Consider the following 16,526-nt stretch of genomic DNA (forward strand, 5'->3'; position numbering starts at 1 on the left):
TAAAGAGTTACATACGTACTTAGCTGTCAGTGTTTTGGATGGGTAGAACTATGCCAGCATCTCATAAACAAGCAATTCAGCCTCAGTCAAACTAACTTCAACCCCAGCTAAATGCAACATGAACCACAGGTAGGCAGCTTTGAAAATCTCATTCCTATTAACATGGTCACCTAAAAGCATCTTATCCATCAAACTCTATTCCCTCCCAGGCTTTTGGGTTTCATTGGTTTATGGCTATAAATGTGTCTTACTGTAGGCAAGAAAAACCTAGCTTGACTGATAAAGAAGGAGCACTTGATCCATTTCAGGATGAACTTCACATTAGAACTAATGATAAATTCAGAGAATGAACCTAGAACAATGAGAAGGGACAAGGGCATGGGGAGTGTGGTGGCTAACAAAGAACACCCCAAAACATACAGAAACCATGCAGAGAAAAGGACCTACACAAATCTCAGAGCCTGGTATCTGCGGGAGCCTTTACAAACACAATGCAAACAGTTTATCAGTACAGTCCTCACAAAGAACACAAAATATATAGTTTCTGCCTGTCTGCATTCCGGTTCAAACCATCCCTGATCTTCATGGTTTTACTGCTTTGCTTGTGGGCAGAGCTCTCCTCCCAAGGTTAAAAGGACTCCCAGGACTCCACAGAACCTGCCGTCAGTACAAACTGCCACCTGCCGGCAGAACTGCCTTAGTACCCGAACCCACAAATCCCACAGGACATTTTGCCAGCCAGTTTCCTGCTTTCAGCCCACTCCCTTAAGTGGAAAAAACAATCACTCACAAATCCTGCCAGGAACCATTCTAGGGTCAGGGCTCTGATCAAGAAGGGGTGTGCCAGAACACACAAGTCATGACGAGAAGAGACCACAAGAAAACCACCAAGAGACAGTATCATTCCCAGAGCACAGTGCCCCTGAGTTGCAGTTGTGATGGAACCCAACACCTTGCAAACAACACAAAGTGGCTGTGCTACTCAGAAATGCCTCATCTGAGCAAAAGGAAACTGCTTAACAAAAGTAGTGTGTGCAGCAAAATAACTCCACTCTGGGTATGACCTTAGGGAAGTGCTGGGCTGCTTGGCAACCTTCAAAACACAAGCTTTGGTCATCAGGTTGTATCACATGCCTACCCCGAGTATCTTCCAGGAAACTCCACCACATCAAACCAGCAGCGGGTGCTCAGCCCACAGCTAGAAAGAGGCAGCCTAAATATCCTCTCATTCTTAAACACAAACAAAGCAAACAAACAAAAGGAAAAACCAAAATATGCCTCAGTAGCACACTCAGGCAAATTTTTCACTTCTTGCAAAAGAACTGAAACATCATAACTTATCATTACCTTTTGAGGCAGCTGAAAAAACAGAACTAGGTACAAGCACAGTAACAAAAAGAGACAAGAGAAACAAGGAAACGGAAGAAAGCTGGAAAATAAAGAAATCTACTACGCTACTTCGTGGGACCACATACTCCTCTCTTTGGTTTTCAGTCCTGTCCTATTTCCCACACACAGATTACACTCACTCTTGACACTTAGCTCTCTCGGAGTTTTTTTAAGTTCCCCTGCTTTAAATCTTTGAGAATGGAGAGTCAATAAATAACAATTCCAAAAAACAAAAAGCACACAATACCTGTACAGGGTCACATCCAGTGCTGGCTCCATACTAGTTAAGTAAAAGTAGGTTCTCTGCAGACAAGGGCTACAGCATGGAGGCTAAAGTCCAGCCACATGTAACACAAGAAATTGCAAGTTGAGGCTATTCCATGCCAAATACCAGAAGATTTTGACTGCTAATTTTGCTCCCTGTGACACTGAGATTAGCCACCTAATCTAGATCAACAAGAAGTCAGGAGGCCATGACTACATTAGCATTCTCCTTTTTCAGAAGACCCACAAGCCTAACCGTATTCCATTGATGGAAGCAAGAAGGATGGTCTTTCTCTAAATGTGTTTCCAGCAGATATTTCCTGGCTGCTTGGAACAGCCCAATAGCCTCATCTTCCCCATGCTTTCTGTCCATTTAGACAGTGATGGAATGAACTTGTCATTATCACTACAAACAGATCCACATAAAAATGAAAAGCAGAGGGAAGAAAGTTCTACCACACAAACATGGCCTGTAGTCATCCATTATTTGAGTTCTATAGGCCCACATAGACAGTCATTAAGTATTGACTGAAGTCTATAATTACAAGAATTCCTTGACTATTATTTAACAATTACATGTATATGTACAGAGCAATAGGCAAAACCCCAGAACTTACCATATTCCTTTTCAATGTCAGTTCTAGGTTGCCCAGAATGTGGCTAACTGTACTGAAACTGTACCAAAGTCTTTCAAATAATACAGCTGAACTTAGGACATGTGCTTCAATGTAAAGCAAGTAGTTAGTTTCTCAGGCAAAGAAAAAAAAAATCAAATTGACTGATTTTTCCAAAGGGAAAGATAGCCTTAGCATCCTTACACATCTGAAGTCTCACTGCTGGCTGCAAAGCCAAACATCTGGAAGAAAAGCCCTTCAGCATGAAAGCTGTCTCATACCTCTGAAACTCAGACTCCTCAAATAGCCACAGCAGCTTCTGTAACTTGACTGGTATGGCATGGCATGATTTGAAATTGCAAGTTTTGTCACACCTTTAACTGAAGTTGTTTAAGCAATGGTTCTTCTGCCTCTGAACATGGAAAAAACTGCACAAAATCCTGGCTTCCATGGGAAAACAAAAGATTCCATGCCAACCTCTTTTTGGCTTGGCCAAACACACCTGCTAAAAACTAGGATAAAGCTGAGAATGTCAAAGCTAACAAAGATGAAACCCCACAGTTCCAATGTGAGGAATGCCATTGTTTACCAGGCTGAAGTCTCCCTGCTTTGGTTCCATCCTACATACACATTCCTGCTACAAATAAAACCTGAGACAGATTTGGTGATTTGGTCCATTAAATTATTAGGACCCTACAGTACACTATATCATAAATTTAAATGAAGTTTGCATTAAATGAAAGCATGGAAATGTTTCTCCATGTAGATAAATGCACCCATAGTCATGATTTTTTACATTAAACAGAAAATAAAAGGAAACTTTGCCACCATGGCTATTCTTTTAGACTAAGAACAAAAGCTATTCATGTACCAAAGGCATTCTGGCAACGCACTGTTCAGCAGCAGTAAGAATAAACACATTCATTAACCATTAGGATCTTCCAGCTGCCAAGAGAGACTGCGAATGTCTCAAAAACCCATTGATAAATCACTGAGTACGAAAACCCTGAAAAGCAATTGTCCTGCTTTTCCTTGTTGTTCAGCCCAGCTACAAAATGTGCCAGCCACTAAACAATGGCTGTCTACAAAGCTTTCACAGAATCACAAGCAAAACATGAGAATTAAATCTTATGTAGCTTGCACTTTACAGATGCTTACTTTAAGTGAAAAATGTGTTGCTTCATTATGGACACACACACATACATTGAGGGAGAAAGGTAAAGCTGAACTTCATGTGTTATGGAACTAAATTATGGAATGAAAACTATTTTCACGTATTTAAATGCACCAATAATCAAATGTAGCTATTTAGTCTTCCTCACTATTCATTGCACCGCAACAGGAAAACAAAAAATGCAAACCAAAAAAAATCCCAAAAAAATCTAGTAGGCACTTGCCTTCAGTACTTTCTCCAAAGAACAAACCCAGAACACTGATCAACACTTACTGCTTTCATGCACCCCTACCTTGAATAAAGTACATATTTAGGAATGATAAGTGCTTCTCAAAAGAAGGGAAATCTAAGAATGCCTTTAAAAATGTCACACTGGATTTGTAATTCCAACAGTTGCTTTCATAGTGACTTCAGAATTACAGTTTACACTAAAAAACATGGATCATATTAGAAAGCATAAGTAAGAGAGCTATATAGGGAGCACAGCAGAATTCTGCTTAAGGGAATACCAACCAACCAAATGTCATCAAACCTCAAAACGACAATCCTTGGTAAAATAAAAACATATGACCAAGATAGAGATTAAGAGGTAGTGTGACAACCTGACACAGGAGAGGAATTAGAAAAAACCACCAGGTAACTTGAAAAGGATAAGATCTGGAAAGCAACTGTGGGAGTATATGGGGCGGGGGGGGGAAGAATCTGTATGAAGTTGACTGAGAACATACCAAAAGCCAGACAGAAAATTCAAAATAGAGGCAATGATGTAGCAGGCACAGAGAATAAGATCATTTTGTCAGAGTATGCTAGACAGAAATAGTCCGATTCATAAAATTGTTCTAGTAATGCTGAAGGAGCTATCTCATGTCAACAGGACTGGCATTTTCAGAATGCTTTAGAGAAAGGAAGATTGTTCAGAATTTAGCAATCGCTGCTTACAGAAGTGTCAAGAAAGAAGGAGAAGACACCAAAACTAGATCAAGCTTACAGGATGAGAATGGTGACAATAACTTAAAATAAAGTAAATGGGCTGAGGAAAGGACCAACATTCTCATAGCTTTATTTAAAGGAGAGACTAAGACAGCTGGGAGAAGAGTAGACAGGGCTGTAAAAACGAAGAAGGTTTTTCAAAATCATGAAGACAACTTCATAAAGGGAAAGAAGAACTGATATTCACCAAAATCCTGCATAACTAGGACAAATACTGACAGAAACTGCAAGATCTGTGTCACTGTACACAGGAGTAGCAACCATGAACTTCCAGGGTAAAACAGCTAGCAGATCCAGGTAAGAAAAAGCTATGGACAGGTTCCAACACTGAATAGTTCTGCATGATGGGGGTACTTAGGCTGAGAGTAGACTACTGAGAGTGGCTGAGTACATGATCTCCATACCAGTACCTGCAGTTTCTGGAGTCAGAAAGAATCCTGAGCCGGCTGGTCCAACACAGCAGAGCATCTCTTATGCTCTTTGCTTGAGTTCCAGAATCTCTCATATTGACAAAACTGAGAAAAACATGGAAGTCCCATCCCAAACCAGGAGCAGAAAAAGAAGCAAATGCTCGAGCAAGTTATGCTCCACTAAAAGAGAAATGTAACCACAACAGAACTCAGAGAGATTCAAATAACAGGAAGCAATTCAAAACTGTTAATATTTTATCAATAATTTTTTAGCCATTTAAAGCTCAGAAGTCAACCAGCAGGCCTGTAACAGGTACCAAAACTAAGCAGAGCACCCTGTTGAACTGTCTCAGAATAGCAAGCACATGGTGTCTAGTGGTAACCCACACACCTAGAACAGGACAGCCACAGGTACAGCATTCTCCCCATCACCTGCATAACAATAGTAAAGTAATTTCTCAACAACCTGTAATACCAAAATCCCTATGGATTCATTTGGAATAAACATGCTTTATCACACTTGAAACAGAAGGAATAGAAATTCAGCCTTTCAACACAAAAACACATATCTTGGGGGGGACACACATACAATGGAATGGAAATTCTGTGGGCCCTAAGCATGTCTTTTAAAATAAAGTGATTACATAAAGAAATGGTCAGAACAACACCAGTTATCTGTAGGATCAGTCAGTTATCAAAATTGGCTGATGTTGCCATGAAGATGGTAATCCAGTGTAAGAGAATGGAATCTCTTTCATATGGGAACATATTTAAATCTGAATAAGGATAGAGACAGGATAAAAACCCAGAGAAAACTTTCTGCACCCAAACATTGCTAGGAGATTGTGTGAATGAGACTTGGCAGCAAGAGAAAGTTGGTTTCTCTGGGTGTTATGACTCCTTCACTGCAGTCACTGCAGTAACGTCCAAGTTACACAACCCACAAGGAAGGTCAAACAATACCAACTCTTCTCACTGACACCTTCCTGCTGAGAAAAAAAAAAGACATTTTGTTTCATCCCTCCAGTAGTGGAAATTTGTTTTTAGAAATTTAAAAATAAATTTTAAAAAACCCCACAAAAACCTACTTGTGTTAATTGTAAACAAAGTAAGACAGAACAGAACAGGTTATGACCACAGAGCATTTCCCAATAATTCAACAGCCCTCAGGAAATTGTCCTGAACAGCCAGAAAACACATTCCTACGTGTGTTTAGTAAGAGTAATTAGTACAATGAACAAATGAATTATGCAAACTAATGAAGGAGCTGGGCAATTTAAATTACAGTTCATTCATTCTCTCCCTTTCCAGAGAAGGATGAAGGAAACCTACATAGCATATTAAGCAGTTAGCTCTTGAATTACAAAGTACACCATACCAAAATCAATTCAAATAGTGAGTATTCAGACATGCAAAAGCAAAGTTAACTTACTGAAGATGTCTAAGGATACTGCGTTAAGCATATTTTAAGAGAAAAGAAAGAAAAAAAATCAAGAAACCTCACAAAAATACTCTGGCAGTCAGACAGCTATCACAAGAGTAATATCCAGTGATATCTGACTTCCGCCCCCACTGTACTCCCCATTTCCAGAGGGACGGGATTTGTCAGACAGCAGGTAACAGAAAAGAAAAAGGCAATCAGACTAAGAGGCTTTTGTAACTCATAAAATTGGGACTACTGACCAATTTAGTGATACTCTGCTTTTTCATGTCAAGATTACAGCCCTTCCTGCTCTACAAAAAATGGGATGGGGATGGTGGTGCTTGTGGTGGTGGTGTTAGAGAAGAAAGCCCCCAACTCCAGTTGCTGTTTTCATCAACATCTGACTGAAAGTATTCAGATCTGCACTGCAATTACAAAAAAGACAGACAGACCTTGAAAAGCATTTCCACTCCCTTTCTAGCAAAAAGAACACTAGATGGTGCTACATCCGTATTCCTATCTCTACACTCTCAGAAGATGAGAGTAGCAAGAAAAAGAAAAGTTAAGAAGAAAAAAAACAAAACCCTAGGACATGATAGGTGCCTCCCACATGTAGCAGCACCATGACACTTCCATACAGTGCTGCCCTACTGTCCACCAACCTCAGGGCTTGACTCTCCTGCCCATTTACCTGCAGGAGCTCCACAATCAATAGCAATAGAAAACTTGAAGTCAGACTACATTGATCTTTTCTCCTAAATCTTGCTAACAAAACCTAGAATTAAATATTACAAAACAAAAAATCTATTACAACTTCTACTGAGTCAATTTTCAGGTTTAGTGTTTAGAGAGTATGTGCTCTACCATACACAAAGTATGTGTTATTATTTTTCATAATAACTCTTAAAACATTCACAAACAATTTTTTTCAAGGATTAATTATCCTATTTCATCTGCCCTTCTGTGCTGAAGTCAGCACAGATTCAAGTGCATTTACCTGCATAAAGCTTCATAGGTGCTACTTGCAGTACCAAATTCAGTGGGAAAGGTGCTTTTAGGGTGCTGTCCCTCTCACAGACATTGGCTCAAGGAAATTTTTCAGCACACTGCTTTTGTCACCTGGACCCAGCCCTACAGTGCTTATTGCCTCTGTTATGCCAACAGAATTGCTTTTAGGACATACAATAGGACAATTAAAGAGGTGTGACCTAACTAAAAAGTATCTCTCATCTCCCCTCTGACACAAAAGCACAGCAAGGATTCTATCCAGACCAGTTGCCTAAAATACCTCTAGTTGCACTCCCACAGAAATCTGTTCAAGCCCAGTTCTGAGACGGTTTGGAGACAAGAAACATTTAAACCAACCCTATATCCAAGAATACACACTTAGCACAATCAGAATGCTCCTGGGTCCCAGGCTGAAAAGATGGTGCTGCTGACAAAGAAACCCAAAGTACCTCTCTACTGCCAGCAAACACAACAGGAAACAAAAACAGTAACAAAAAGAAAAGGAAGCAGCATTAAAAATTCTTTGAGCATCAGTGGTCTGGAAAAGTTAAATAGCAAAATGTGCACATCATACAATTTACTATTAGTCATACCAGAGATAGCTCCAATTACCATTAGCTTGCTGCATTCCAGAAAGCATCACCACACCACACTGTGCCTCAGTTTCCCATTCTTTTCTTAAATGTGCCCAACCATTTATTCGCAAGTATTTTTGCAGATAATTTGTACAATAGGCTGTAGGTGTTAATTTAAGACTAAAAAAAAAAAAAAAGATTACCCTGATTGCTGAATTTGAGCTCTAGGATTAGTCAAGGCTTGGTATCAGAAGAAAAAGTATAGTATATGCAGACTTGATATGAGAAATTTTTTTCCCACTAAACAATTTTAAAATGTAAATAGTGATAACCTGTCAATCAGAACTAAACAAAGTCTTCATGTTAAAGTCTCTGACAATCCTGACAATTCAGTGTTTATCTTTCAGATTGTTTCAAGGGTATACGCTACACATCTGCACACAAAACTGATAAAGATTTTAGAGAGGGAACATGAGACAAGTTCCTTACTTCCATCCTATGCCCTCTGATGCCTTTAAAATGTGCAACAAAAAGCTAAAACTCAAAAACCCATAAACACCAAGAAAAGCCCCCAGATAACCAAACAATCAACAAAACCACTGCTGTTTCTACTGCAAATCACATAATGTTGTCCTCAGGTCACAAACAGTACAAATCTGACACCGCAGAATGGCAAATCCATTTTAAAAAGCAATTTAGAATCACTCTGTATACAACACTTGGCTGACAGCTAAGCAAGAAGAAAGAGATTCAGAAACTACATCAGGCTTGAAAGAATGTGAAGTAGCAAGAACATGTGCTGGCCTCCATTTAATAAAAACTTTTTAAATGTTAAAAAGTGAGTTTGTCTTGCCTTTCAAGAAACCATAATCAAGAAGGCATCTTGATTCATGAAAGAAGTTGGCTGTCCTGGCTTGTTGTCAGAAACAGAAAAACAAAGTGAAATTCCTATTAAAAGGGGAGAGAGGAGAGGGGCTGAAGGGGAGACAGGCCACAGCCAGCAGAAGAGATTGCAAGATCCTTCTACAAAGGGCCTGGAAAACAGAATTATATTATATATATATATTATATGCACCCAGAATGCATTTATGTGATGAGCAGTTTCTAGTCTGCCTAACTACATGGAAGTCAAAAGGATGATCATTTTTGAACTGACCAGTTAAGTAGCTCTAAATCCATGAAAACAAGGAAGGAAGGGTGGCAAGTAAGTTTGTTTATTTAAACAAAATATTTATTTTATATAGATGCATACCTGACAAAGTGACTCCAGTGTTAATCCTGCTGCTTGCCTTCCCAAAGAAACCAGGGTGGACTTGAGAGCACCTCTGCCCTTCTTTCTATTTTCTTTTTTTCGTAATATCAGCCCTCAGTAACTACACAGCTGTTGGGCTGATCTAAGCTAAGGCATGCTACTAAAGCAGCTGCTGACAGTCACCATTAGCTAGTTCTCTGATTTAAAGACAATTCTAGACAGGGCTGACAGTAACTCAGGATAAAAGTATCTGGCTGCCAGTTAGAATGGCCTTAGTCTTATTGCTGTTTTTCTCAGACATCCCATTTCTCCCTTCCAAAAACTCAGCTGACTCTTCAAACATTCCCAAAAGGACTTAGAACTCACAAGGTCATGTTAGGCTAAAAGAAGCCTCACAGCTCAGCAACAAACCATGGACTTGGAATGGAAGCTGCCTGTCATTTCATGGCCATAACCATGACTAAACTGAACAGTGATTATTCAAACACACAAAAAATGTGTCAGCTGACCACAGCACTAGGAATCAAATTTTATTTAAAATACCATACTTTGACACATTTTCCATTTATTTGTATGAATCTATAACAGGGTATTCGACCTTTCATAAGCATACAGAAGAAGCTATTCCATATACATTAACTTTTACTGTTCCAGAATGAATGTGAAAAAATGAAATGGCTTTAAAAGCAAAAGTACGTACAGTAAAAATGTTAGATCCTATTTCTCACATCCCTATTTCTCACATTCTTCATATGAGAAAGCAATTCTCATTTCTATCTTCAATATGAAGATAGAAATCTAAATCATGCTGAACATTAGGACAAGTGTTGCATAAACTTTAAGGTGCAGTGTTCCCTTCTCCTCATCCCTGACTTTGGTTATTTTCCAAACAAACTTTCAAATGGTTCAATTTCCCTAGTACATAAATACAGTAACCTGGTTTCACAGCTGTCATTGGTCTGGCCTATATGCAAGGACCTTAAACATTACAAAGTGCTTTCATTGAAAACCCTGGTGCCTGGGAAATCACTTCTTAAAGAAGAAAAAATGTGCAGAACAGTGGCAGCACCGTCCATGAAGCAGATACCCCACCAGGAGCTTAAGAACAGACGCTTAACTCTACACCACCACATGCTCACCAAGGTAAAGGATTTGATTGCTTACCAGTAATGGTGCAGGCATCTCTGTACTCTCTGCAGTCTGGCACATCATCTTCCACGCCTTCGCTTACATAGTGCTCCTCGTGAATGCCTGTGTCGCAGGCTAGGACTGCATGGTTCGACAGCTCCGAGGGAGGCACAGTGGCGGCCAAAGTGCAGTCGTGCAAAGCTGTGGCGTCCAGCTTGGCAGGTTTCACAGGCTTGTACAATGTGCCATCAGGGGGACCAGCACTGGAGACCGGGGCTGGCTGGCACAGATGGAACTCCTTGTCTTCGCTAGAGTTGGCTTCAAGAAGTCTGCAGAATACAAAAGGAACAAATGTTCAATTCAAGCCATTCCAAACAGTGTATACCAGGACAGATGGTTTTCTTTTCCTTAAACATTAGTTTAACCTGACAAATTCAGCAAATACTGAAACCCCTACACTCTTCACAGGACAGCTGCCTATCTCTGCACTTTGCCCAGTGGTGTTCACTCTGCACCTTGCACAGTAGCAAAGTGTCAGTCCTTGTACTGTTTTTTACTAACAGCTGATTAAACATCCATATTTTTGCCTATCCCAGCTTGCAGTAAGCACAGTCATGAATGAGCAACTTAGCTCATTCACCAACTTTCTCTCATGTCAGCCAGGTCAAAGTTCTGTGTAACCCAGCATCGGTATGAGCCAGTTCATACAGACAGGCTGCATATCCCTGGTTAATTTACTGGAACTTTAATAACACCATAATTTGAAATCGACTGATAGCAAACAAAACAGCAATGATTAGAAGTTTATACTATAACTGTACGAGACTTTCCTCTTCACTCTACAGCCAAGCCCCACACTGACAGACTGGCAGCTGGCACCTCTAGCTCCCTTTACAGGGAACACAGAAAACAAAACTCAAGGTGCCCTGGGTTAAAGGACTGACCACACTGCTTGCTCCCCAGTGCCTCAGCCTCAAGCTGGGAATGAAGTCCCTTGAGGCTGGATACTGATGTCCCCAGCAAAATGGAATTGGCCAGATAAGGAATGAAGAGGAGCACATTCCTCCCAAATCTTAAACAAACATTTTGTGTAAGGAGCTTAAGGCACTGCAAAAAATGATGGTATGGTACTGCTTTTGGTTATCAGCAGTGTAAGGAAAGATGTGGATAGATAGAATGTAAGAGAATAGATAGTGGTGAAGGTAATCTCACCCCTAAGGTGAGAGTTACAGCTGTGCTAATTATCAAGAATTAGGAACAGGCCTGCCCTTAATAGGCCACAGCTAGATCCAATTAGAATGGGTATCGTAAAAGAGTAGGTTGGCTGCTCAAGAAGATTAGATAGATTTTGTTGGCTGTGCTGAGAAGGAGTCAGTGCTGTGAGGAGCTGCCCATGAGAAATCACCAAGAAGGTACAAAACCTTTGCAATAAGATGGCAACAGAAAGATTCAAATGCTCCCTACTGCTAGGAAAGGAAAATATTATCGTGGGATTGCAGAAAAACAGACTTGGAAAAGGACTTGAAAGACTTTATATATATAATAGCTACAACGCATAAGCAACAGCTGAAGAACAAGCCACACAGGAACACCCAGACAACATGGGAAAACCAGGAAGACAGCAAGAAAACACAATTACACTGATTTGCAAGCAGCGGCTGTGAATGCAAGTCCATATGTAAGCACAGCAATAGAACATGCTATGTTCAGTGCTTCACTGAGAACCAGAACAACAGTTTTCTTGAGAATTCTGTGTGAAAAAGGCTCTCTCTAACCTCTGGAACATGTCCAGATAATCTTATTTTGCTGTTAAAGTTACACTCAGTATTTCAGCATCTTGTTTTCTGGCATTTCTACCCAGTAACATTACTGCTCCAACAGAACATGACAGTATTTCTAGAAACTCACTGCAAGACTCAAATATCAGTCTCTAAACTGTCAAGACAAAGATCAGGTGTTTAGACCTTTGGGGAGTAAGCCCCAGAAAAGACTTGCAACAAAGCTGGAACACTGTACCAGCACCAATTTTCTCTACCTATTTTTCCCCTTCAGCACAGGTATAAGAACAAAAAAGCAAAATTCTCTCCCCCTTTCAGAGGGTCTAAACAAGGATACAGTTGCACTGAAATCAGAACACCATAGCTAGAAAACAGATGGGCAATATTAACTCTTGGAAAAAAACAGCCTTATACACAAAATAACATTTCATTAAGTTTTCCTTTATTACACACACTTGTATTCCTGCATGGTATCATTTAACCTGGAAATACTTCTCAGACTCAGACTCAAAAACTGTATTTTGTAAGGACAGTAACAGCTAAATGAACACACTAAATTGAATGACAAATTTATATCATATCCTAATAAAAATGATACTCTACTGTGGCAGCTGCAGGAAGAGAAAGTTTCACTCGGGTGCTTTAACAGAAAGTGTTATGGTTCCCCTGCAGAGCATCCATTATTCCTGCACTACCACAGTACATACTGAAAAGAACAATGGGGTTACTGGTACTGATTACTTTTGAAATGGTCCCCTTTCAAGTGGCTCCTTAGGAATAACTAGAGGGAGATTAGTGATATTAAAAATTATTTGCTCAAGTGAAGTTGGAATCAAAATGCAAATCTTAATTTTCCCCTCTGCACTGAAGATAGAAACAGTTTAAGCTATAAACAAGAAAAAGTACTGGAAATGCACAGACTCACTGATTAGATGCGCCCAGTTTTGTCCTAACTGCTGCCACACATCTGTGAATTACATTTGTTTTGGGAAACTGTTAGATAAGTCTGTTGTTATGAACAAGGCCTTGACTAGGATTAAATAACTAAATGTTCCAACAGCACTTTTCAGTTTTTCTTGCCCTCCTCTCCCCTCCTTCCCAGGCCCTGCCTTAGCAACCTCAGGAAGCCAGTAAGAAAACAGCACTCCTGAATGAAATAACACTGATAACCAAGGTGTGATTTGTCTGCAGCCTTCAAGTGAGTTCTGGGAATTTAAGATCTTGTAACTTTTCTGAACAAATGTCATCCAGCATCTGACATACCTGACCACCATTTCTGACTCTCTCCCACACAATCCTCACCAAAAGTACTTTTGGCCACATTCCCAACATAACATTCCAATTTGCATTAGAATTTTGTGTTGAACGAGTTTCACCTCTTAACATTCACTCTACTGAGGTACCATGGAACCAGTTCTCCCCCTCCTGTAAGCTCCATCCCAACCCTTGGCTCTGCTAAGAGTAAACAGAGATACGCATTCAGAAACAAAAGTCATCAATGCTCTTCCTTCACACAAACTGTTTCACTGTTGTCACTTATGGAAACTAGAGGAAAATAAGCTTTAAAGTACAAAGAAGGAACAAAAGCTAAACTTACCAAAATTCACAACAGTCAGTCTGCCTGGTCTACTACAGAAACACATGGAGCATCTACATGAGAAAGTCAAGTTCAGGTTTAAGGAAGAGAATTTGCCTTGATCTTAAAACCTTGTATCACAGAGGAAAGAAAGCCAGCATAAATGTGTGTGTCTGCTTCCTTTCAGACTTATTAAATATCCTCAGTTTCCATAAACACAGGGGAGAAATGTTGTTCATTCTTCTAAAACCTACAGAGGCATTGTTTGCATGGTATCTCTTGCAAGGCAAATATTACCACCTAATTCAGGCAGTGAACACTTGTCCTTTAAACTTCTATATAAGTCTTCCTATTGCAGAAAACAAAAATAAACTGCAATTGAACACTTTTTACCGGATTGTCAAAACAGCCATAAAGAGAAATGGACATGGTAGTTATTGTCCCCAGAAAATACACAATATTAATATTATTCTTTCGTCAGTGTCACCTGCACACACAATATTTGTAAACAAGGTGGTACAAATTGTTATTGAACTCCTTGGTATTCACTCCTTCGGACATACAAATGAGGATATAAATAATTATCACAGTTTTGTACCTAATCTGACATCCAAACAAGTGCAGAGTTTGTAAATCAGATTTTAACTTTTAATGAAAATTCAACACAAATTTCATTCTTTCTACTGTGTATGTCAACAGAAGCCTGGATATAGGATTTAAGTAACTCCTCTCCTATCTAATATGACATAATTCAGCTTTTGCCTCAGTATGGGACCATTGGCTGTATTGTGCCATTTCTCCCACTCTAAATACAATGAAAGTTTGAGGGAAATAGACAAATGTGGTACTAAAGTAAGATTTAATTTGGAATGTTTGAACAAAATCCTTCAGTGTAAAACTGTTTGCTGAAAGACCAAAATTCCCTAAAGTTATCATCTTTTTAACAAAGGTCATTCTACTCTGAATAAACCTAATATGTCAGTTGTTTGTTGAAAGGCAATCGTTTCAACCTTGCTCCGTGTTAGAGTGATCAACAAGTACAAAGAGTTGCTCCTGAACACCACCTCTGCAGAATGCCCAGATTTTGGTCTAACCCAATGAATGCCTAAAACAGAGTACTAGCATGATTACTACATGAAGACCTTAAATTCTACATACAGCCAACACCTCTGCAATCTAATAGTACCTCCACACAATAGATTGGACTATGACTGCAACGTAACCAAGATGTGATGAAGAAGTACATTGGGTACTGACTGCAGTGTACCTGTGGCAGCCCAGATTACAGAAGGCAAGTCAGGAATTGAGCTGTGATTAGTCAGCACTGTGTTCAACATACAAAAAAAAAAAAAAAAAAAAAAAAAAAAAAAAAAAAAAAAAAAAAAAAAAATCCAGCTTTGCCAGTTATCTAGGCAAAGCAGTTCAAAGCTAAGACACATTTACATTAGACAACAGCCAAAATTTTATGGTTTTGAGGCAGAGGGAAAAAAAAATCTCCAGAACAGTCAGCCATTTCTGGGTTCTGGACATGAAAAGAAATTTGTTCATTTTTTCTTTGTGGTTTGTTTTGTGGGGAAAGGGTTGAGTTTCATACATTACAAATTTCATATACAAGCAAATAAAATAAACCACTTGCTTTTTCACTGCCATTTGAGATGAAGCTTTTCTTCATTCAGCACTAAATGCAACTTAGCTCTCAATCTAAATACTCAAATGACTTTAAGTAATCCTTCTTCATCAAAAGGAGAAAAAGATACAGAGATATTCAGCCATGTGCTTACCTAGAGCTCAGCAAAGCTGAGTTAGTTATCCATAACTTTGCAACATTATTCTTACCACCATCTTGGATTGTAGCAACAGTAATTTATTGTAGTCACAAAACATCTGGAAGTCCTAATGTGCTACCCAAGAGCCACATGCTGCACCCTTTGGTGATTATTAAGCTTTGAACCATGTTTAATTATCCAGCTCAGATTTTGTGATTCAAACACTACTCTTATTCAATAGTTCAAAATGACAACTGGGACACTCTGAATGTCTGCCAATTTAAAGAAATACTTCCTTAACAGAGGGGAAAAAATATCTTTCCAGAACATCTGACTAAAATCTTCCAGGTCATCCTTTTGCTATGCATACTCTCATATGTAATTCAACTATGCTGTTTGGTTTAGAGAAGAAGCAAAACCATTTACTGTGAACAGCTCTGGTACATATGAACAATCAATTCCCTTTTGAGTAAGAATCTGAAAACTCTGCTGCAAGATGCACTTCAAATGCTACTTGCAGTCTCACAGAAACATGAAACTTCAGGTAGCCCCATGGGCTACCTCACTGACAAGTCATCTGGCATGCACTTATTAAATTTTATCCTTCAAGAAGCTTCAAACTGCAGGGGTAAGAGGGGACATTCAGCCCAAGGTGACAGGCTAAATCTAATCTAAAGTAACCCCTTCAAATCAGTAATAAAGATTTATGAAGCTCCAGAGTTTTGATCTAGTTACCCAGCCCTACTGACCAAAGTATTTGCTAATTTAGACAGAACCACAAGATATCAAGGGATTGAGAGAGCTTTCTACTCTTCACATCTGCCTGGAGCTTCAGAGCCCTGATCTGGTATTCTCATTTACTAATTCACTAATTCTCATTTACTAAGTACTAACTGCTACTTAAACACATCAGAGGGTTTTAGAATGTGCAAACTCCACCCTTTTATGTACTTGAAAGAGTCCCACCAGAAATATCCTTCCTTGTTTTGTGCATCACGTTATAATCTATTAAGCACCTCTGTTTTAAACTAAGTCTGGTAAATTTTACTAAGCTTCTTAAAAAGAATCCTCAAGGTTCTTATCTACCCCCCACCAAAAAAAAAATTCTTCAGATGCAAAATGCTCCATGTAGACACTGAAGCAAATCAAAGCTATGTATGTCTTTATATGTCTGTCTCA

The 16,526-nt window shown here is 39.3% G+C and overlaps 1 protein-coding gene across 2 annotated transcripts in view; it reads right to left on the minus strand.

The window, feature by feature from the left end:
• TRAK1 (trafficking kinesin protein 1) overlaps positions 1–16,526 on the minus strand; it is a 103,291-nt gene that overhangs the window by 70,865 nt on the left and 15,900 nt on the right. For both annotated transcript variants that reach the window (XM_041466841.1, XM_041466840.1), the window contains exon 2: positions 10,264–10,556. In XM_041466841.1, the coding sequence (XP_041322775.1) occupies positions 10,264–10,556 (293 nt within the window). The remainder of the gene's footprint in view (positions 1–10,263; positions 10,557–16,526) is intronic.

This window comes from Pyrgilauda ruficollis, unplaced genomic scaffold (assembly GCF_017590135.1).
Source record: "Pyrgilauda ruficollis isolate IOZ18807 unplaced genomic scaffold, ASM1759013v1 scaffold2, whole genome shotgun sequence".
Classification (NCBI taxonomy): Eukaryota; Metazoa; Chordata; class Aves; order Passeriformes; family Passeridae; genus Pyrgilauda; species Pyrgilauda ruficollis.